This window comes from Alternaria postmessia, assembly GCF_024291825.1.
Source record: "Alternaria postmessia strain BMP 2775 chromosome Unknown scaffold_69, whole genome shotgun sequence".
NCBI lineage: Eukaryota > Fungi > Ascomycota > Dothideomycetes > Pleosporales > Pleosporaceae > Alternaria > Alternaria postmessia.
The window spans coordinates 31,171-54,268 of record NW_026260142.1 but is presented as its reverse complement, the minus strand read 5'-3'; the positions used below and the strand labels follow the sequence as shown (position 1 = coordinate 54,268).

At 51.5% G+C, this 23,098-nt stretch overlaps 7 protein-coding genes across 7 annotated transcripts; 6 read left to right on the top strand and 1 right to left on the bottom strand.

Moving 5' to 3' along the window:
- Positions 1-600: 600 nt before the first annotated feature.
- J4E82_008491 (uncharacterized protein) lies at positions 601-2,131 on the top strand (the record flags this gene model as incomplete). The annotated part of the gene is made up of 2 exons (XM_051734722.1): positions 601-864; positions 914-2,131. The coding sequence occupies 2 exons, from the start codon at positions 601-603 to the stop codon at positions 2,129-2,131; spliced, it is 1,482 nt and encodes a 493-aa protein (XP_051585506.1).
- An 831-nt stretch (positions 2,132-2,962) lies between these two features.
- Positions 2,963-3,778, top strand: J4E82_008490 (uncharacterized protein; the record flags this gene model as incomplete). The annotated part of the gene is made up of 1 exon (XM_051734721.1): positions 2,963-3,778. The coding sequence occupies one exon, from the start codon at positions 2,963-2,965 to the stop codon at positions 3,776-3,778; it is 816 nt and encodes a 271-aa protein (XP_051585505.1).
- Positions 3,779-4,504: 726 nt separating this feature from the next.
- On the top strand, positions 4,505-6,907 carry J4E82_008489 (uncharacterized protein; the record flags this gene model as incomplete). Its single annotated transcript, XM_051734720.1, has 1 exon — positions 4,505-6,907. One exon carries the CDS (start codon positions 4,505-4,507, stop codon positions 6,905-6,907), a length of 2,403 nt encoding a protein of 800 aa, XP_051585504.1.
- A 189-nt stretch (positions 6,908-7,096) lies between these two features.
- J4E82_008488 (uncharacterized protein) lies at positions 7,097-9,012 on the bottom strand (the record flags this gene model as incomplete). The annotated part of the gene is made up of 6 exons (XM_051734719.1): positions 7,097-7,743; positions 7,809-8,146; positions 8,193-8,476; positions 8,528-8,774; positions 8,822-8,927; positions 8,979-9,012. 6 exons carry the CDS (start codon positions 9,010-9,012, stop codon positions 7,097-7,099), a joined length of 1,656 nt encoding a protein of 551 aa, XP_051585503.1.
- A 1,507-nt stretch (positions 9,013-10,519) lies between these two features.
- Positions 10,520-13,865, top strand: PIM1 (ATP-dependent Lon protease pim1; the record flags this gene model as incomplete). The annotated part of the gene is made up of 2 exons (XM_051734718.1): positions 10,520-13,609; positions 13,662-13,865. The coding sequence occupies 2 exons, from the start codon at positions 10,520-10,522 to the stop codon at positions 13,863-13,865; spliced, it is 3,294 nt and encodes a 1,097-aa protein (XP_051585502.1).
- Positions 13,866-16,538: 2,673 nt separating this feature from the next.
- J4E82_008486 (uncharacterized protein) lies at positions 16,539-20,105 on the top strand (the record flags this gene model as incomplete). The annotated part of the gene is made up of 2 exons (XM_051734717.1): positions 16,539-17,041; positions 17,135-20,105. The coding sequence occupies 2 exons, from the start codon at positions 16,539-16,541 to the stop codon at positions 20,103-20,105; spliced, it is 3,474 nt and encodes a 1,157-aa protein (XP_051585501.1).
- A 1,704-nt stretch (positions 20,106-21,809) lies between these two features.
- Positions 21,810-22,988, top strand: J4E82_008485 (uncharacterized protein; the record flags this gene model as incomplete). Its single annotated transcript, XM_051734716.1, has 1 exon — positions 21,810-22,988. The coding sequence occupies one exon, from the start codon at positions 21,810-21,812 to the stop codon at positions 22,986-22,988; it is 1,179 nt and encodes a 392-aa protein (XP_051585500.1).
- Positions 22,989-23,098: the final 110 nt, after the last annotated feature.

Sequence of the window (23,098 nt, the reverse complement as noted above, 5' to 3'; positions counted from 1 at the left end):
TGTAGCCAAGCTGCGCCATTGTGCAGTCTCAGATTGCTTCTTCAACGCCTTTATTATCGCGTCTGGTCCTTGCTCAACATGCATGACAGCGTGACAGCTGCGGCTGCCCGGTCGTTCGGCAGTATTGCCCATGGTAGCTCTGCGTTGTTGGGGAGTTTGTGGCAGCAGTGGCTGTTCCAATCGCGTCGGCAGAGTGCGGTAGACGTGCTTTCGGCGCCGCCCATGTGGGAATCTTCCCAGCATCCACCCGAATGCCACGCCCGCCGTCTCCTTCGTATTCGTGCTCATCACCTGTTGCCCGGCGCAAGCACGTCTTGGCTACAATGCACACTGTTTGATCTGCGATCCCTAGTCCGCGCGCTCATTAGTTGCCAGAAACGTCGTGCCTCTCCGGTGTTTTTCTATCGATGGGTCGAGATGCGTGTCTGGGGTTGGCGTACATAAGTACATATATCCTCCTTTTGTTTCGTTTTCTTACGCCTCATCCTGACTGCGGTCTTTATCAGTCACTCGCTTTGCCAATCTTTTTTTCTTTGGCAGCTGTCTCTCGCTTTCCGACTTTTGAAACCAGTCTTATTCTTAATTATAATTCTCTGAAAGATGCGTTTCACAGACGTCTTTGCTGTCAGTGTGGTGGCGCCTTTGGTGGCAGCTCACGGTGGAGTCCCAGGAGCACCCAAGATTTTTGGCCTACCCAGAGACTTGCTCGATGACTTCAAGGCTCCCGTTGCTGCCCGTACGCTTCGACACCCTGCTACGCCCAGGGGTGGCCTGTTGGAAACCCGCCAAGGTGGTCAAAACGGACGTTGTGGACCTAGCTTTGGCAATGCCAAGTGTGCTACAGGGTACTGCTGCTCTGGTGCCGTATGTTGGTCTTCAATCTTCGATACATGCGGATGCTAACGGGAAAAAGGGATACTGCGGAACTTCGAAAGATCACTGCCAGGCTCCCGACTGCTTGATTGACTTCGGCCCAGCTTGCGATGCCAACAAAACTCCCGGTGGAGCTAGCACACGCAACGACCCTCGTCCCCAAAAGGGCAATGTCGCATACGGAGGTGGCGGTGTCTATGCCTGCAAGAAGGCTGGAACAGTCGCCATCACCTACGACGACGGTCCATACATTTACACCGACCGCGTCCTCGACCAGTTCGCTGCTGCTGGCTTTAAGGCTACTTTCTTCGTGACTGGTATCAACCTTGGCAAGGGCGCCATTGACAGCACAGCGCAATGGTCCAACGTGATCAAGCGCATGGTTGCCGAGGGCCACCAAGTCGCATCCCACACATGGTCCCACCAGGATCTCAGCATCATCACTGATGCGCAACGCTACGACCAGATGGTCAAGAACGAGATGGCCATCCGCAACATTATCGGAAAGTACCCTACATACATGCGTCCTCCTTACTCGTCTTGCAACACCGCCTGCCAGACTGTATTGAAGAACTTGGGATACGTCGTCAGCTACTTCGACTTGGACACGGATGACTACAACCAACTCTCCAACATCCAGGTCGCCAAGGATAACTTCAAGAGGATTCTTGACTCCACAGCCGGCGGTCCCACCACTGGCTCCCGTCTTGCTATTGGCCACGATATTCATGAGCAGACTGCTCTCAACCTCACCGGATACATGCTTTCATACCTCAAGTCCAAGGGCTACCGTGGTGTTACCATGGGTGAGTGCATGGGCGAGCCTGAGGCGAACTGGTACCGCACTTCCGGCGAGGGTGGTGGCTCTACCACCCCTCCTCCTACCTCTGGCGGCGGTAGTGGCAGCACCCCTGTTTCCACTGATGGATCGTGCGGCTCCGGCAAGGGAACGTGTGCTGGATCTACTTTCGGCAACTGCTGCTCTCAGTACGGATGGTGTGGATCCTCCGCTGACCACTGCAGCGCCGGCTGCAACTCTGCCTTCGGTACTTGCACTGGCGGTGGCTCAACCACCCCTGCGCCAGCTCCTTCCACCCCGGCCAAGAAGGTCTCTACTGATGGTACTTGCGGATCTCAGGGAGGTGCTACTTGTGCTGGCTCGACATTCGGCAACTGCTGCTCGCAGTACGGATGGTGCGGATCTACCTCTGGACACTGCGGTTCCGGTTGCCAGAGCGGATCGGGTACTTGCACTTAGGAAGTTGCTGATGGGAGGAGTATCTAAATCGTTTGTGTAAAGACGATACCAGTGCTTCTATTATTTTTATGTAAATACATAATATAATGCAAACATCAAAAATACCGTACTTATCTGTCTTCTTCATTGGCATGTCTTGATTGTATATGTTACTTATCCTACGTTGTTCTTTCCTGACTTCTGACGACGATACTTATGTTCGCTGATATGCTAACAACGACATCCTGTAATCATACTGTGCTAAGCTGCTATCCTGTCTCGCAAGTTCAGGTACTAAACCATTACCAGCTATGGCTGCAAGATTACCTGAGGTACATATCGACGTCATGCAAGGTACGTTGGAAAGTCGGAAGTGTAGTGGCAGTTACGCCGATACGGCCGTACCCCCTCGCTAGACTCTATCTAGTGAGTAGCTATTCGGCCACCTGGAGCGCCAAGCCTTGGTGACTAAGACTAATAGCTTGCTAGATGCAGAAACACTACACCATTACTTACTCTAAAGCTGCGTACATGGTACCAGTAGGTGCGGACTACAATGCCTGTCCATCAGACAGATCGTGGCGTTGATAGCGCTCTGTCCGTCGTCATACATTTCTATGATGCAAGCGACTCCGACTGCTGTCTTCGTTCCATGGACTCAAGGCTATAAAGCCTTCGTAGTATGACCATCATGTCAGACATCCAGACAGCAGGTCACAACACATTCTACTCGATCTACACCTCAACGGCTCTCAAAAAATTCATATCTTCCAGTTTGTCACCAAGTCCCTGGAACAAAGCGAACAGCATATCTCAAAATCACATTGCAATCTCTATCGAGGATTCCCGACCATGCAGGATATCGACTACTCCGCTACGACCGCACTCGTGACCGGCGGCTCCTCTGGGATAGGTCGTGCAATCGCAAAAGAACTCGTGAAGAGAGGTGTCCGTCGACTGGTTCTTGTTGCTCAAAATGAAGGAAGACTGGCCGAAACAGTCAGCGAGATTGAGGGTTCTACAACAGGAACGACAGTGCGCACGATCAAAACCGACTTGAGCCAACGAGAAGGTCCTGAAAATGTACAAAAGCAAGTGCAAGAATGGGGTTGGACAGTTGATCTACTTGTAAACAACGCGGGCTTCGCCAGGAAGTACTATTTCGCACGTAACCCTGAGACCGACACCTCTTTGGCTACTGTCGATCTTATGGTCCGTGCCGTCGTTGATCTAAGCCTCCGTTTCATGCCAGAAATGATAAAGCAAGGCAAGGGTGGCATCTTGAATGTCGGGTCGACTGCTGGGTACCAAGCAGTTCCATACACGGCAATGTATGCGGCTAGCAAGTCATTCCTTATGTCATGGTCCCAAGCGGTCCATCAAGAAAATCTTGAAACCGGCGTCCGAGTAGCTTGTGTCGTTCCGGGCATTACTGCGACCAATCTCGATGGGCAGGGGCATGGCGAAACGCGAGGTGCCATCGACAAAGTTGGCATCGATCAGCCTGAGGATGTAGCGAAGGTTGCGGTGGACGTATACGAAGCTAACGAATCCGCTCGTGTAGTTGGCTGGAACAACAAGATTCAATCGACAGTCTTCAACCTGATTCCTGATTCCATCACCAGCGGTATTATCGCTTCGGCGCGAGGGCCACCAGAGGAGAAGTGAGCCAAAGGTGTAGGGTACGAATAGGTGGTTCAACCAATACGCGGTGTCTCCACGCAGCAGGGTAGTGTCAGATTCAATAGATGCAAATTGTTAACGCCAGAATCACGACTTTTCTCTCATAGAGAGATGCAACCTGTGATACGTGGCGTTTGCTTGACTCCGCTACATGCCTATGTAGTCTCGACGTTAAACTATGCTCTACTGCAAAGAAATTAATCGCTCAATTCGGAGTGTCACTTCGCTGCATCTCAGGCTGTGAAGCTCGTCACGCTAGAACGAAAGAACAATACGATAGAATCCCACAAGTAGTAGTTGATGGAGATGGCACATGAGTAGAACTTGACTGTCGGACTGGCCATCCAGTGTGAGAAGCAAATGGCTACGCAGTGGGTTTGGGATACATGCCTGAAAACATTCAAGGGCCACTTGGAGCAAGCCACGTGAAATGCTGAATAGATTTTGGATCTCTTATTGAAGATATCTGGGTATTCCCACTGAACAAAGAGGATTGAAACTGTTTGCACCACGTAATGAAGTGCTTTTACATGCTACGACGGCTATTGAATTTTGCAGTTTCATCACTGACTATATGTGAAGACCATGTTGGCATTCTCCCTTCGATGCTTCTCTCCAACCCACATCATTTTCTGAAATCTTATTTTCATAACTTCATTCGGGCATCCTATTGAGCGTAGTCATTGCTAGAAGCACTATTGTTCGCACACCATGGCGCTAGCGATAATTCCCACGATCATCGTCAGTTTTGTAGTCATTGTAGCACTTTTCGGCACGTACTACATTTATCACGCATACAAGCGCGTGCGCTTCGCAGTGCCAGACGTGGAGCGCACCCGCCACATCGAAAATCTCGAGCATCACAAACAACCATCAATCCAACTACACGATATCGAGCCTCCAGACCGGACGTATCAGAGCGGTCAGTGGTATGGTCCCGAGAACGTAGTCCCTACACATGTCGCCCCTGTCACGAAAGCACTTCCGCGTATCTCTGAGATTGAGTATACAGGGGGCAAGGGTCTCTTTAGCCCGCCTGGTCGGGTCTTCTCATCTTCCAAGGATGCCACAGGAGGTAAAAGAAAAGAAAATGGGCTAGATGAGTTTCAAACACAAGATTTACATGCAGGAAGGCTATGGAACTTTGCAACAGATGGCTACGGAAACTCAAGGGTAGATCAGCCCGGATTAGTATCTCCAAAGCCTGTGCGAACAGTAACGCGGAACTCTCCAAAGGCTGAGCCTACAAATACCGCATACGACTCTGCACAAATAGCAGCGGCGAACATATGGGACAAGATTAACAAGGGCGAGCTACAACCCTCGCGACGCAAGGTAGAGAAGAAGATGTCGAAGTCACTGATCGCAACAGCACCGGAAAGACTTCGTGAGCCTGCAGACTTCGAGAACGATGTCTTACAGGATATCGACCTTCGCAGCAGTACCAAAGAATGGGCAAAGGCTAAGGTTTCGTCTGCGTACGTCGCAAAACGCCCAAGCAAGCGGGATTCTTTTGACAGTACGATCACAGCCGTCGATGCCAGCGATGTGAATATCGAAAGGCCAGCGTCATATGTCAAGCGCAAAAAAAGTATAGGCACAGATATCATCAAGCTGCCTCAACCGCTTGACCGAGCAGCCGAGGCACGCCGCAAGATTCTTGAAGCTAAGGAGCAGATGGCAGACAGAAAGAAGCGGGAGGCAGAAGAACGTCAAGCAGAAGAGCGAAGACAGGCAGAAGAGCAAAACCAGCGCATGGCAGAACAGCAGAAGCTGTCTGAAGAAAAGAAACGACAGGAGAATGAAGAAAGAGCCCGCTCATTGGCAGGGGTTACCAAGACAGAAGATGAAGACCTGTGTAATACAAATGGTTCTCGCTCTCGACGACCGTCCGCTAGCCGAAGATCGAATTCATCTACCGAGTCGGAAAGTGCGCGAAAGAGTCGCGAGAGGCCTCTCCCGCGATCTCCTAAGAGGGCTTACACTTTCGCTAATGATAAGACTTCATGTGCCAACGACTCTGTAGCGGAGAAGAAGCCCAGCAGCAGTCGTAGTGGCATGTCAAGAAGTATGAGTATGAATGACCGGAAAAGACAAGACATCAATGCAACGATGGCTCCAATCGCTGAAGGTAACGGTAACGATGATACTGATGAGGGAGACGTGGACAGTAGCGAAATAAGTAAGGTCGCGAAGCCATTCTCTGACAGTACGGCAAGACGTTCGGATGGCTCCAAAACATCAGCATCATCAGGCTGTTCTTACAAATACCATGATGGAAGACGCACCTCTCGAGATGTTCCAGAAAACCCATTCACCTCTACTCAAGATCCCAAAGTGTCTTTCGCGCCGACTCAGAGATCCTCAGGCTCATCTAACATCGAGAGCCGATCCCAAGCCCAGCGACTCTCGAACGCTTCCAGCAATGACAGTCGACTCAGCTCAGACAGTCGTCTAAGCCTCAGCCATCCCGAGCGCAACAACAACAAATTTAGTGCTGAGTTTCGTGCTTCCGCGGATAGTCAGAGTAGTAAGCACTCGATCTCTGATCTTGGAAAACCCGAACGCAAGTCCTCGTTTGCATCTCGCACACTTGGGAAACTTGGTCGTAAGTCTTCATCTTCGGAAAAGAAGACGGAGAGCGATTCTGCGGATTTGATGCTGTTCGGGGAGCATGCCGGACCGGGGCTGAGAGGTGGAGTCATGGTGTTCGCGGCTGAGCCAGAGGAGATGTCAGAGCCAGACGATGAAGATAAAGACTGGAGACATCGAAACGGACAGGATGAGGATGCGGTGAGAATGCGTGGCGGTGCGGGGGAGAAGACGGTGGAGTCGGTGAACGAAAGCGAGGCTGGGGTGGAGAAGGACGGTGATCACGATGCTTACGAGGATGCGCACTCTGATGACGGCCACTCGGAAGACGACCACTCAGAGGACGAACATTCAGAAGATGAGCCTTCCGAGTCTGAAGTCTCCAACGACGAAGTTTCTGATGCTGGTACATCGGACGACGAATCTGGTGATGAAGGATCGGATGATGGAAATGAACAGACGTTGTTGCAGACGCCAGCTAAGATCGTCTCGACGAAGACCGTCGGTATGGTGAAGGCTTGAGGCCTTCTCACTTTTAGGTATTCTGCTGGCACGGCCCTCTGTCGTTTTTTATTGTATTCTCATGACCTGATCTTATCGTCTCGGTAATTATGTTAGCAACTTCCATATTTTGCACAGATCCAAAGCTCAACCCATAAACAAAGATTGCTTGAAACGTTGCGACCTCTCTTACATCGCTCGTGTTGTGCTCTAAACAGCATCGTCCACTCCACCGGGCGGTCCGCCAGCAACACCCGCTGGTCCAAAAGTACCCCGATGACTATGACTAGCTTTCTTGCCTTCCGCCTCTTCGTCATCGTCGCCATCGTCAAACATAGCTTCGGACATGAACGGACTCTTTGCCCGGATCTGACGGCCTTTTATCAGGAGTACCACCGGCACCAGACTCAGTGCCAATCCAACAAAGCCAAGTAAACTGCCTGCCCAGCCGAAACCGAGGTTCTGGAAAAGCGAGTAGGAAGCCAGAGGTAGAAAGGCGCCGAACAAATTACGGCCAAGAGATGCGGCGGAAAGCGCAGAAGCAGCGTACTTTTCGTAAGCATCGGTGAGATAGTTGACTACTCCCATGTAAATCGAGTAGATGCCTACACCCACTATACAGATTCCTATCGCAGGCACAATCCAGTGAATAGAGGGTCTGCATGTCCATCCATATAAGAACAGACCAGCAGTAAAGAGCAGCGAGCCAGGGATACTGGTGTACAAACGGCCCTCCGGGATGGGCTTCCCAGGACGTTCTTGGTTCTTGGATGCAGTTCGAAGATACAGCCAATCCTGTATTGGATTGATGAGTGTGCCAATGAGCGCTCCGACAGTGATGGCTAGTTGAATCATACCTAGAAGGTACGTGTACGGAGTCAGTATATGTTTCACATGCAGTTCGTGCATGGGCAGTTCTTACCAGTCTGAAAGGTGCCAAAACCGTAGCTTGCACTAAAAGTTTGTACTACCGAGGAAAAGAACAGGAACAGAATACCCCAGGCGAAACTAATCCATAGCGTGAAGAAAGTAACGACGGGCTCGGTGAGCAGCATCTTTGTGGGTCGCATGAAGGAGACCTTGAGTAGGCTGGCTATCGAAGGCTTGTCGAGCTCGGATTCCGCATAGACTTCACGGCCTGTGTCTTTGCGAATCTTCTGAGCGCGCTTCTTCAGGATGACGTCGCCACGGGTCTCCTTGAGGATGATGTAGAAGACGGGAATGAGCGCGGCATTGTAGATGATTTGAATATAGTAGATCCTATACCTGTGTCAGCGATGTAAGTCAAGTACGGGGAGATACACACCAGCGCCATGGAGATTGCAGTCCAGTAGACGGATAGCCAATCTGCACAATTGCACTACCAATAAACGGCCCGAGAGCGATACCAGCGACAGACGTGAACCCAAAGATGGACATTGGCAGACTTCGAGCCTTGTCACCTTTCCATACATCACTGATGCTACCACCAACAATGTTGATGGAAACCGAGGATGCACCACCGCCGAAAAATCGGGTAACAACGAGCGTTGCAAAGTTGTCAGCAAAGGCAGAGCCGAACAAAAACAACTCGAAAACGATGTACGCAACCTTCCAGTTTGTTAGAATGGCTTGTTGTCTATGGTCAATGCAGTAACTTACGAAGTAGCCGGGCATACGGCCAGTGTTCTCGGTCAAAGGTACGAACAGAAGTGGGAAAAGAGCAGCACCCATGTTCCAGCTGCACGTTGCCCAATAGAGATTCGGAAAAGGTTCATTTTGAACGCTGAAGCGAGTTGCCATCCATTCGTTACCAGCACCATAGGATCCAGCGGGGAGACCTGTCAAGATGGAGATAAAGCAAACCGTAATTGTCAAGAACCATTTGTACTTGGCAGACCAATTGAACCTGATTTTGGTCAGCGCTTGATTCACGCCATGAGATGATGCACGTACGGGTTATCGGGGTCTTGAGGGCCATTCCACGTGTGGAGCTCAACCTCCTTTCCATCTTTCATTCGCGTTGGCGCTTCCCTCTTACGCTGGGGTAAAGATGCACTATCTGAGGAACGTTAGCAAAGGCGTTTGCAGATCAATTGCGGACATACCATACCTTTGTCTTCATGGAGTGATGAGGGATTTGACATGATGTATGATTCGCTGCTAAAACGCTAGTAGACCATAGAGCAGACGAAGTTCGAGACGTGGTTGAAGTGAACTGAAGGCTGTTGCATCAGCAAAGTAGAACAGTATGATGAACATGAAAAGTGATATCATAGCACAGTAGTTACCGTTTGCTGACCGTGTGACAGCGTTCGCCATCGGACCGGACCCCATACCGTTGAAATCAGTGGAACACAATGACGTTAGCGTGACCATACCTTGAAACTTACCATTGGCGTGGGAAGATCGTCCACTAACTGACGCAAGGTTTGGAAAAGCCAAGAGAAGACTAGCGGATCTTCTATCCCAATTGTCGCTCCATCGTTGATTACCAATTGCGGATAGACCGGTTGTTCTGCTTTTTGGTCGCCGCCATCTCGGCGAGATCGCACATGATGGCCCAGGAGCAACGCCGTCTTGGTATACGAACTGTGACATCATGCCAGCCATTCAGTTTTATATAGTCGACATGGAGCTGTAATGCAATCTTTCAGACGCAGCGTTCGATACTATCAGACTTTTCCGTATTGCTATCGGCAGCACAACCCGTGACGATCTTGGCGCTAGTTCAGAGTATCTCATGAGCGAGATAGCCCAAGACGAACCGATGCTTGAATCTTGTTGACATATACGCGTGTTAGTGCAGCAAATACGCGAAGGCATGGCTTCGAAAAATGCTCTCGTGTGCCCTCACGTGAGCACGCGATGGGTTTCGCGACGATTTGGATCGGTACCAGGCCTCAATGGCCCACGCGTGTGGCCACAATCAAAGCTTCCTGGGGCTGGCATCCCTCTAGTGCATTGAGCTTCGTCGCGGGCCAAGACTTGAGCAAGTCGGTGTTCGGCGTGCACGTCTACAAGACAATGTATAACGCATGCACGCGCGATACTCGAATCGGTTACTCAGGTCAACAGACGACACGGACAGACATGTCTCTACCAATGGCCCTAGCACGATTGCGGTAGTAGATGTATTAGTCGCGTATATATTGTACTTGGTAAGCAACCCTGGGCGGGCGTTCTTCGCTGTTTTCTATTGGATTCGATCATGTTCTACTAGATTGGAAATGTAGACGGACGAGCGTGAGAAGAAGCCGACGTCGGAATTTTACCAAGTGTGGCACAATGAATGAGGGCGCGCAGGATAAAAAGAACAACTTTAGAGAAGGGATTCAGATTGATGTTGATGTCAGAACGGGTGGGCGATTGAGAGATCGATGGTATTTGGAAGGGGGAATGGCAGTGTCGCGTGTTGCCGAGGTTTTGCCATCGGGGCTATCGGAGGAGCTTGGGCGGTGATGATGTCGAGATTCGGAAGTCGCTGAGCAATTCATACGCCGCCACTACAACCTGTCATTCTTCATTGTACATCGCACAAACTCCTTATTATACTTTGTGGGTAATACACGGGTGCTACGTGATTCTGCGTGCATTCTTTTCATTCTTTGTATAGTATTACCTTTATCTACGCCCGCATAACGTCCCATCGTCATGTTCCAGAGCCAGAGCTTGCCGTGGCGGGCAGCCCTTCGCCAGGCTTCGCGCTCAAATGCTAGGAATATCACTACCAGAGCATCATCGCGACATCTCCCTGCCCAATGCACAGCATCGCTGGTCGCGAGACAACACGCACGATGCTCCTCGCCGCCCGCGGCACTCTTCGCATACCGCAGCTTCTCCACATCTTTGAGTAGACGAAAGGAAGACGATTCGAAGGCGCCACCGGAGCCGCTAGAGGAAACGAAGGAGGAAGAAACAGAAGAGTCCAAGAAGCTGAAGGAGCAGCAAAGAGCAGAAGAGCTCGAGGGCAAGAGTGATGCGCCTGAGCCAATACCCCCACGAGCGAGTTCTGGACGAGGCAGCGCAGCAGGAGGAAGTGGTTCGGGCGGTGATGGCGGTGGCAAGAAACGGAAGGGCAACGACAGAGCGCTCGTCAAGCCCTCGATACCCGATGTCTACCCTCAAGTCATGGCAATACCGCTCGTCAAGCGCCCTCTATTCCCCGGATTTTATAAGGCTATCACCATCAGAGATAGGGAGGTTGGACAAGCGATTGCGGACATGGTCAAGCGAGGACAGCCTTACATTGGTGCCTTTATGTTCAAGGACGATACTGCCGACAAGGATGTCATTCATGATCCCAGCGAGGTATACGACGTGGGAACCTTTTGCCAAGTCACGAGCGCATTCCCTGTAGGCGGCGATGACAACTTTGCCATGACATGCGTCCTCTACCCACACCGCCGCATCAAGATGACTGGGCTCAAGTCGCCACCACAAGCCAAGGAGGAGTCATCGGTGGCTGAAAGCACTCTGGAAGAGAATGTGGATACCCCAGAGCCTGAGGCAGCTGCCCCGCAGAACAAGGGAGATGTTGTTGCTAGCTTTGAGGAGGCAACAGAGGAGGCCAAGGCAGCTCAGGGAGCGTTGGTACCCACCATCCTCAAGGGTCGCAACGTCAGCATTGCCGATGTTGAGAACATGGTTGAGGAGCCATTCGATTTGAAGACCAACAAGACAATCCAGGTTTTGGTCAACGAGATTGTCAACACATTCAAGGGCGTCGCACTGCTCAACCCGCTGTTCCGCGATCATGTGTCGACCTTCTCCGTTCATACTACCATGAACGTTGGCGAAGATCCCGTCAAGCTTGCTGACTTCGCAGCTGCAGTTGCACAGGCTGAGTCACACGAACTCCAGGACGCGCTTGAAGAGATGGATATCGAGAAGCGTCTTAGCAAGGCGTTGGAAGTACTCAAGAAGGAACTCATCAGCGCTGAATTGCAAAAGAAGGTTGCCGACGATGTCAATGCCAGGGTCACAAAGAAGCACCGCGAGTACATGTTGATGGAGCAGATGAAAGGCATCAAGCGAGAGCTTGGTATCGAATCGGATGGCAAGGACAAGTTGATTGAGAAATTCAACGAGAAGGCCAACAAGCTTGCCATGCCTGAAGCCGTGCGCAAGGTCTTCGAAGAGGAGATGAGCAAGCTGCAGGGTCTGGAGCCAAACGGATCAGAGTTCAACGTCACCCGCAACTACCTCGACTGGCTCACACAGCTACCCTGGGGTCTGCGTAGCGCGGAGAACTTCGGTATCCAGCATGCGCGAGAAGTCTTGGACGAGGATCACCACGGTCTGAAGGACGTCAAGGACCGCATTCTAGAGTTCATCGCCGTCGGAAAACTGCGCGGCACAGTTGAAGGAAAGATCCTTTGTTTGGTTGGTCCACCAGGTGTGGGTAAGACGTCGATCGGAAAGTCCATTGCTCGTGCTCTGAACCGCCAGTACTACCGCTTCAGTGTCGGTGGTATGTACGACGTAGCAGAGATCAAGGGTCACCGGAGGACGTACGTTGGTGCGCTACCCGGACGTATCATCCAAGCTCTCAAGAAATGTCAAACTGAGAACCCGCTGGTGTTGATCGATGAAGTCGACAAGATCGGACGCAATAGCAACCACGGTGACCCAGCATCAGCTCTGCTCGAGCTGCTCGACCCAGAGCAGAACAACAGTTTCTTGGACCATTACCTCGATGTACCTGTCGATCTGTCAAAGGTTCTGTTCGTATGCACAGCAAACATGGATGAGACGATCCCGCAGCCACTACTCGACCGTATGGAGGTGATCCGACTATCCGGCTATGTTTCAGACGAGAAGATTGCAATTGCTGAGAAGTACCTGTCACCCGCAGCGAAGGAGATGAGCGGACTGAAGGACGCTGATGTCGTTCTCGAGAACGACGCGATTGTTGAACTCATCAACAAGTACTGTCGCGAGTCTGGTGTCCGAAACCTTAAGAAGCATATCGAAAAGGTATACCGCAAGTCAGCGCTGAAGATTGTCACCGATGTAGGCGAAGACGCACTCCCAGAAGCTGCAGCGCTTACTGAAGAGGGCAAGGCTGCGCAAAAGGAATCGGAGAAGGACAAGAGCGATCTCAAAGAAACTCCAGAGAACATCGAAGAACAGACAACGGAGAAGCCGCGCGTCGCGCTCAAGATTCCAGACTCTGTTCACGTTTCCATCACCAAGGACAATCTGAAGGACTACGTCGGACCAGCTATCTTCACTTCAGATCGCCTCTACGACTTCACGCCACCTGGTGTTGCTATGGGTCTAGCGTGGACATCAATGGGTGGCTCAGCCCTTTACATCGAGTCTATCCTTCAGAACGCACTCTCAGCATCATCAACACCTGGTCTTGAGCGCAGTGGATCTCTTCGAGACGTCATGAAGGAGTCGACGAGCGTAGCGTACTCGTTCGCCAAGAGCATTCTTGCCCGCGAATTCCCCAAGAACAAATTCTTCGAGCACGCCAGAATACATCTCCACTGCCCCGAAGGCGGTACACCAAAGGACGGACCAAGCGCCGGTATCACCATGGCGACCAGCATGCTCAGTTTGGCACTTGATAAGAAGATCAGGGACGATGTCGCCATGACTGGTGAGCTGACTCTTACTGGTAAGGTGCTGAGAATTGGTGGATTACGCGAAAAGACTGTTGCTGCACGGAGAGCAGGCGCAAAGACGGTCATCTTCCCACACGACAACATGAGCGACTGGCTCGAGCTGCCCGAGGTATGTTTTCCCACTTCGAATGACGAACAGTGCATTTGCTGACACATCGCAGAACATCAAAGAAGGCATAGAAGGTCGTCCTGTGCAATGGTACAAGGAAGTCTTCGACATTGTCTTCCCAGACCTCGACAAAGACGCCGCAAACAAGATGTGGGAGAAGGAACTTAAGTCTAAGAAGGGCGACCGCAAGAAGCGTGAGCAGAAGAAGAAGGAAGAGGAAGAGGAAGAGGAAGAGTCTGGTGAGGACGACGACTGAGCGATTCGCCTCTAGGACAGGATATGTGTAAGATATAGCGAACAGCGAGCTCAGCAGCGCAACGCATTAAGGGCGTTTTTTGCATAAGCATTGGCCAAAGCGCCATTACGATTGAACTGCATTGATAATGAATGATAACAATTCTCTCTTCTCAATGTGCGGTCCAGCATCGAAAGATGAGCGAAGTGATAGATGGTCACGATATGTGAGCGGGTAAGAAGGAAGCATATCCAGCATGATCCCTTCTATGCTCTTCCGCTTTCCAAAATCCTGACAGCGGGACGGTCCGTACCTAACTACTCGTGTCACTTACGCTGGCTTTGATACAAAATTATTTTCACGTTCAACTGCCGTGGTACGCAAAATTTCTAACGACACTAGCATCGTTTAAGCTACATATTCAGGGTCTCGACCGTTCGCTGGCAGTGTCTCAGGTACGTACCGATGATGTGTTTTCCCAACCCCTCGTAGGTTTCCGTACCTTTCGTGCATGAACCCCACCACGCGTGGCAGGGGGATCGTGGAATACTGCGCGTATCTGCAACGGGAGTTCTCGTGACGGTTACACCATGTAATCATTATCAATCGAGTCTCCTTGGCCTAGAAGATGAATTTCAAGAATGCCGCGATATGCTTAGCGCACTGCAGTGCATATCACCGTAACATTATACAGTCTGTGACGCAACTGCCACATGTCTGAAGCCACATGCAAAACGATGGGGCTAAAGAAGAACAGGAGAATATGCCAACGCTTCAGCGGCGTCTGTTGGTAGTGCATGTGGTTGTGTTTCAGCGCCTTACGCGCAGCTCTTGTGCGTTAGCCCTCGACTCCTTCGTCTGGTGCATGAACCACATTGACGTGTCAACGGGCGCCTTGTATATGTAGTACGAAGAAGGGACAACGCATACTGCGAACTGGAGGGAACGAATCATAGTCAGGGGTTGAGAGCAAGCTGAAGTCGTCGTCAGACTTTTTTGCGGTGGAAGCTTCACTTTTGTTTTTGGTCCAGATTGTCGAAGTCGGCGTCTTGGGGAGGCTATGGTGCGGCGGCATCGCGCGCTCCGGTGAAGTGAATGAGAGAACTTGTAACAGGGCTGGGGAAAAAGTGTTTAGAGGCGCAAGGGGCTGGGTGAGGCGTATATCACGGTGTAGGTCCTTTGTCAATGCCTCGATGCTTCGCCATGGCTGTCTACAAATTGTTGGGAACTGAGGCGGAACCACAACGCAAGTGAAGGATCGAGATACATTAGCGAGCGACATCCCTCCGACGTGCAGGAGCAGCTTTACTCGAAGCTTGCCGGAACGGACTCTGTGCGACAGGTTGAGTGGGGCAGTTCGTGTACTCATTGCGACGACGGAGTACCTTCCCGCAAGTACCATGAGGTGCAGTAGCTGCCCTCGTCTACGCGTGGACTAATGTATGCAGGCCCAAATGAGGGGTTTTGCTCATATCGTGATTTGAAGAATTGATGAGGGGCGACGGTTGAGCTAGGGTGAGCAAAGCGACCAACAGCTGGGTTTAATATACTGGTTTTTTCCAGGGTTGAGGAGGGAGAAGGAGGGAAGGGTGGTTGACGACGCAGTAGAGCAAGATGCGACGGTGAGATGTGTGTGACTCTCACCGCAGGTTGTTAGAGTGGCTGTCACACGCGAGCAGGAACCAATCAGTATGTCATCGGTGGTATGTCACGGCGGGACCCAGGGCGCACTCGTGCCTGATTTGACGATCGAGGGACCAGATTCGGGTTTTTGCTGCTGCGGATGCTGCAGGCAGAGGGCCTTTTCTGTCCAATGTGGTGTTGGCGCTTGACCGCCAGCTGTACAGAAGATACATGGCCTAACATAGGGGGCAGCTGCACAGCGCAAAATTTGTTCTCTCTGAATATTATTCTTTCTTGTCTCCCTTCCCCGCTTCTCTTTTGCTCATGAGACTTGGGACCGAAGGCTTTAGGGGTGTGTGAGGTGCCGACGCCTCGCCTCTGGAATATTTGATTTGCTGCATTTTACTTGGAATACGCTAACGCCGTGTTCGACCGTTCGCCCGCCTGGGGACTTGTGCCTTAGCTGAGCTGATTGGTCCGACGGCCCCAGCCTCAGTCGCATCCATCCCATCTTACTTGGGACGACTCATCATCGCACATTGCATCGCGTCGTCGTCGCCGCCGCCCTCGCCCGCCTCCACTCGCATCCGGACGTCAGCCTGCCCCAAGTCGCCCTACTACTGCCTGCTCCGCCGCTGAGCCTCATCATCAGCAGCGTCGCTGCTCGCCAACCACGGTCCGTTTGTCTGTCATTAGGGTTAGGCGCCAACAGCTGCGCATGTCGCTTGGGCGTCAACATTAGACACAGACGGTACTTTCGTCATTACCACTGAGATTGTCGTGCAGAATTTGCAGCCGTCGAAATCTGCGAGGGAAGTAGAGTGGCACGGAGCATGAACTAGATCCATGGACGTCGGAAGCCACAGTTACACACGACCGCGACACAGCATGCAGCCGGCGCCAAATCGATAGCATCAATCCAATCCATCCATATCCGACAAGGGACCTCCCCCCGCAGCGCAACCACACGGCAGCTCACCTCACGCCTGCCTGCGTTGCTCCTTCCTCGCACCGTGAAGGCTGGCCGAGGGGGTTAAGAAGGCTGGGAGAGCCGAGCCTGACTACCAGAAGATGCCGCTGCTATCAGCCGACAATGGCGACACGAGCAGGAGTGCCAGCCGGCAGCGTGCGCGCACCGAAGTGGCCGAGCACAGGAGCATGTGGGACCGCCTCAACTTCCAGAAGATCGGCTCCTGGCTGAAGAAGGACGAGCACACTCCGCCGCCCTCGCCCACCAAGTTTGCCAAGCAGGCGGCTGGTGCCAATAAAGAGAACAAGGAGGAGAAGAAGGAGATGAAGAGGCCGCACTCGAGTGGTGGGCTGCTGGGGAGGAGAGGCAGCAAGAAGGTCATCCCAGGGCTGCCTAGACCCCTGACCTTTAAGCGCATGCAGAGCGAGAAGAGAGACAATCTGCTCGAGGTACCCGAGACCGAACCACGAAGAGCTGTCTCGGAAGACCGCAAGAGCTCCGTCCCCTCGAAACGAAACCCCTCGCCGCCTCCAATGTCCATGCCTTCCATGTCTGCCCCTGACGTCCTGAGTCCGAATGAGAGCAACAGTGAGAAGGAGAAGGAGTCATTGCGGGAGATGGATTCATTGCGAGGAGTCAAATCATTCCAAGTCGAGTCATTGCGAGAGGCCGACTCACTGCGAGCGGCATCGTTGAGAGCGGCTGAGTCATTTGCAGATATAAAACGCGGGGAACGCACAATTGGCGGAGGACCCGACTCCAACATACCCGCAGGCGCACGGCAGGTGGATTACGGCATAGAAGAACCTGAAGACTACATGTCTGCCGGCGAAATGTCCACCGTCGAGGGGCCGCCTCCAGTAGGGAGGCCGCCGCCCCCGCCCCTGCCGCCAATGGAGGTAGCCGATGCTTTCTCGGAACACGGCTCGCATCGCTCAGGCTCGGACATTGACGATATACAGTTACAGGAGGAGCTCGAGGCCAAGTGGATCCTGAACCTCAGCATGCACTTCCGAGACATGTCGGATCGCGAAAAGTTCTTCGTCACATTCGCCGAGCAGCCAAACAAATGGAGGAGAGTTACAGTATCGTGCGACTACAGACACCTAGAGCCCGACTCACTCGAGTCTGATCTCAAGACGCTGCACTACCAGCGCGATAAGAGCTCCCGAATCTACGAAGCGATCCGTGACTCCTTGGCGAGCATTCAATTTTACGATACTGTCACGAATCTCAAGCTCGAAACAACGGATGGTCAACTCCATGTGCACGTTACTGAGGATATTAATGAGATCATTCCGTACCCATCCACGTCAGCAATCGAGCACCTAGACTGCAAGCGCTTCCGGGAGAACGCAGTCACCTTCGACTCTCACATCTCAGGCTTCGTGTACAAAGTCTCGGTCAATAACAGGACATACATCAAGAAGGAGATTCCCGGCCCAGATGCAGTCGAAGAGTTTCTGTACGAGATCAATGCTTTGATCAGCGTGCAAGAATCCAAATGCGTCATCAGATTCGAAGGTGTGATAGTTGACGAGCAGAACGAGCTTATTAAAGGCCTGCTAATCAGCTATGCTGAGCAAGGCGCGTTGGTGGATATGATCTATGACTTCAAGCCAACAGGCCAACTTTACTGGGAGCGACGTGAACGATGGGCACGACAGATCATCGAAGGTTTATCCGAGATCCACGAAGCCGGCTTTGTACAAGGCGACTTTACACTCTCCAACATCGTCATAGACAACGACGACAATGCGAAAATCATTGATATCAACCGTCGCGGCTGCCCTGTCGGCTGGGAACCACCTGAGCTAGCCAAGCTTATCGAAAGCGGACAACGAATATCGATATATATTGGTGTTAAGTCGGATCTCTACCAACTCGGTATGGTGCTGTGGGCGCTAGCAGAACAGCAAGACGAGCCGGAGCGCCAGCAAAAGCCACTGACCCGCACACTCGATCGGCCAAACACCGATGTTCCAGTGTATTTTCGCGACATCATCAGAGCCTGCCTTAGTGACTCGCCCCGAGCGAGACCATCAGCAGCAAACCTTCTCAAACGGTTCCCAGAGGATGTACTAGATAGAGATTTTAAGCCCAAGGCTGCTATCAGAAACAGCGCCTCTACGCACAGGAGCGACAAGGAGTATATCGACCCCAGGACGGCAGTTGATCTCGAGGACATATCGAAACACCGCCGCCACTCACGGCAGCAGTCGTCGTTCGAGGAGATTCATGTGCCCCGTACAGAGTATCCCGCATCTTCTGGCTCATATATCATTCCCAACAACGGCTCAGATCGTGGACGCTCCCCTGGCCCTTTGAGCATTGGCAACAGGACTGGACGGAGTGAATACTCGCCTTACCCTGCTCACCGTTCCGTCATGTCGCTCGACGACTCAGAACTTGAGAATGAGCTTGCAAGTCTACCAGCCAGTCGAGAGACGAGATGGGAGCAAATTTACATCGATGGTGATACCAAACTTGTCCAAAGGGGATGCGCCGACCTTGACGTCCACGACTTTACCACACAGGAGCCGAAAGATATACACCTCACCGGTCCACCGAGTGAGATGGAGAATTCATTTCTAGGTAGCAGATCAGCCGAAGACACTCCTCTAAGGGTCTCCTTTGTCAGTGGGCTCCAGCCAACTGAGCCACATTCCATGGAAAGCAGTCTACAAGAATCGTCTGACCGCGGCCGTGACCGAGAGATTGGAAACAAGACTTCCTTTAGCAGTCGAGTGCATGAGCTATCACAAGGACCACCAGATCACACCCCCTCGGAGCTAGATGCTACGCCAGACTACTACGAGGGCCGGCAGTTTCATATACCTGATTCTGCCGTGCTCGCCAACCTGGAGTACGACGTTGCCATGGACTCTTCCGCTTCCAACACTGCACCCCCATCACGGGTCAGCACTGGTTTCTCCGTCTTCGACCGTCCGGAAGCCTCGCGGAGAACTGGAACGGGTTTCTCAGTCGCACAAGGATACCGTATGCCACTGCATCAAGATTCTGGCTTTGGCGAGCCTGAGCGGAGATCGTTCGAAAGCGAGCGCATGCGCCAAAGCATTGAAAGCATCAAAGACCTAAACTTCTCCAGTGAAGACGAGGCAAGAATCGACGAGCGGCTATGGGATGAGAAAAGTGGCCCAGTATTTGGCGATGGTGTCCGTGGAGCTGAGCTAGAGATTAAGCCAGAGCCCATACCGATATTTACCATCCCAGCATCGCCGCAGAAGAAAGAGAAGCAGAAAGAGGCGCGCACATCGATGCCGCCTCCACCAATACCCAGTGTTGGACCGTCAAATGTACTGAAGGTTGAAGATGTTCAAGACAAAGCTTTGGAAGAGAAGAACTCGAACACCACCATCCGACCAGCCAGTAGTCGTACTCCAGTCTCTTCAAACACAGGTCCAAAACCCGTGGATTCCATGGATGTTGTTTCAGCCGAAGCCAAACACATTTCGAAGAAAGCATCTAAGAAAACAAGCACTGTCGGCTCATCATCTAAGGATAAGCTGCCACGAAAGGCTTCACAACACGACCCCTTCCTCGATGACTACATGTCACCAGCAGAAGAGTCCGACGGTGACGAAGATGACAAACATCGCGCATCGAACGATCTCTCTGCCTACCTCTCTCAGTCCATTTCCTTTTAAGCACTCCATCGATTTTTCCATGCGCGAACATGAGAAGCAGAAGAAGAAGACTTAGGTCTCGGTTCGCAAGGACCAAAAGTTTGACATTGAGAGCGTTCATTCGTTACTCCTTTCCATTCATCAAGTCACACCGTTTAACTACTTTGCCATTCATTTTATCTGTCTTCATACCAAGTTTAGTATCATTTTAATGTCTCTGTATGTGTCTGTTCATTCATTCTCAACTCCTTCTTTTAGGCTTTCTTTTAGCGTTTTGTGGGTGTTCATATCTGAGCAAGCGTTCATGTTTTGGATTGGTTGGCGTTAATCTGTGTGGTTGTGTCGTGATTCATTTCATGATGGACGATCTGGGGTTTGTTTGGAAATTTGCAGTAAAGACAGGTTGTGAACATCTCCCATTTTAGGCGTTTTTGTGCAAGTTGGATTGTTTAAGAGCGGGGATACCAGGTCGACTTTAGCATTTGGTAGCATGGTATGGATGGGCATTTCGGAGAATCACATTGCATTTACCTCTTGATTCTGATCACTCTCCACATGCAAGCATGAGTCCAGTCTAGTACTAATGTCTGTGGCGATAAAGCACATCGAGACTCAAGCCTAAGCTCGAAAGTTATAAGAAGTCACAACAATGATAAGTGAGTGAGTAGTACAGCCACTACATCAAAGAGAGAAACTGAACATCTCTTCAGACCATACCTAGGTAGTACTCCGTCCTACTACAATAAAGCGTATCAAGAGGTATGTAGGCGTGGATAGAAGATCTAGAAGTCTACAATGCTGTTTATCTTTATAAGTTCTTCTGTTAGGAGCTGCAAGGTAGAGCTTATCATTTCCATACTGTTCATTCTTTCCCTTGTATGTAGTGCGGCCATTGATCTAATCAGAACGCACTGATGCAGGCTGTATAGGCACCAGCTGTAGGGGAAGTTACTCTTGTGCACAGACCATATCGCGATCGCGTCAGCAAGTCTTTCTCTCCCATTTAATGGATCTTACGATTCCATCGTTGCACACATTCAGACGACTCGTGTACACGGTACTATAAGCAACTGACGTGACCATCTCTGAACTGGTTCCCGAGACGTACGATTCCACTTTCCCTGACTCCATAGACGGACCCATAACTACAACATGGCGAACGTATCACAAGGACTATTCAAGCTCCCAAATGAGCTTCTTCTCGAGCTTGCTGCATTGCTCGGCCCTGCCTACCTCCGGCGCCTCAGTCAAGTCAACCACCGCCTTCTCGACTTCGCCCTCGACTATTCTCGAACACATGTCAGCAGACTCGCCGCTCTACCAGACGATATCGTACTGAGAATCGTTGCGTATCTGGGGAACTTTGCGCATCTGGGAAACCTTGCGTATCCAGGATATCTGGGAGATCCGGGAAATGGGGGAAATATATATCTAAGCCAACTCGCACAAGCAAGCCATCGGTTCTATCCTCTTGTTATGGACGCCATCCTGCGCGAGGAGGTACGCACGCGGAGTGTCAGGCTGATGAAATCTGCTCTTGACAAGAGAAGGATAGGGATGGTAAAAAGACTATTGCAGAGGGGCGCGGATGTGGAAGCACGTATTTATCACGAACCGAGGCTCAGATTCTACAGTCCTCAGTGTTCTATGCACTGCGTGTGCTTTAGCGAGGTGTGCTTGACATTTTCGCCTTTATCAATCGCTACATCGCATGGTGACGTAGAGATGGCCAAACTGCTCCTGCATTTTGGTGCAGACGTCCACGCAATCTCTGCACGCAATATTGTGTGTTGTTACGAGAAAAAGTTACGCACACTTGTATCTACGCCACTTCTACATGCAGCATATCACGGTCACGAAGGTCTGGTACAACTGCTCCTGCAAGCTGGCGCGAGCCCGGTCGTTCAGGACAGCCTTCAAATACTTTCTGTAACCATAACCGAGCGACACGAGCATATTGTATTACGGCTTTTGCAAGCTCTGGATTCCGTCAATGAGCCCAGTGATTCCGTCACAAAGGAGCTCTTTCGGGTGGCTTCTGAAGGAGATTTCCGATCACTTCCGTCAGAACTGGTTAGGAAATACGAGCATGTCATCCTACGGCGGTTGCCGTCTGTGACATCAACCGAGTGGCACCAGGAAGGTTATATTGCAGCTATCATGGAACTAGCTGTAGCCGCAAAGCTCGTCAAGGTTGTCGATTATCTCGCTCAATTGAAAACACAGCTCCAAATGGAACAGACGGGCTACCTTGATTCGGCGCTATACAACATTATCTCATATGATACCTGCAGAGGCGAGATTCGTAAGAGGGAGCTGCATCAAGAGGTCTACCAAATCGTCGAGACGCTGCTAGCGCAAGGTGCAAACCCCGATGCATCTGGGCAAGGGGAGTCTGCTCGAGACATGGCGTCAACTCATCCAGACCCTAGAGTAAGGAACCGGTTGCTACAAGCGGCACAAAAGCAGCCTCCTAAAGACCTGGCCTCTCAAGTAGGACGTTCATGGGTCGATCCGTCGCAAGCTTCACCGCCACATGTCCCAAGACGATCAAAACGATCGCGCCTGCCCCCTTCAGTAAATCTATGGGAATTCGTAAAGCCTCACAACTGGCAAGGGCAATCTGATGATCAGGAGAGCGATGTGTCAGCTGTTTCAAAGAGTAATGAAGATGATACTAGTGGTGGTCAAGTGACGAGTGTCTCGACCTCAATTTCAATAAGCGCAGTCAACGCCTCAGGAGACCACACAAAGCTACAGTCACCACCTACTAGTTTCAATATGCCCTCAATTTCTTCCACCGAAAAGTGTATGGGCCGAGATTCGTTCCACGACAACACCTGCTTCAGCACAGGCAAGGGCAAGCCAAGATCACGCATTTCCAGCCTTGTCAAGGCCGCATAAGACGAGCATGGCCAACATCAAAAGCAGCAGCATGGCTACTGCTGCGTTCAGAGGCAAGACTGAGGCTAGCAAGACTGAAGTTAAGGCAAGTGACACCAAGCAGACGTATG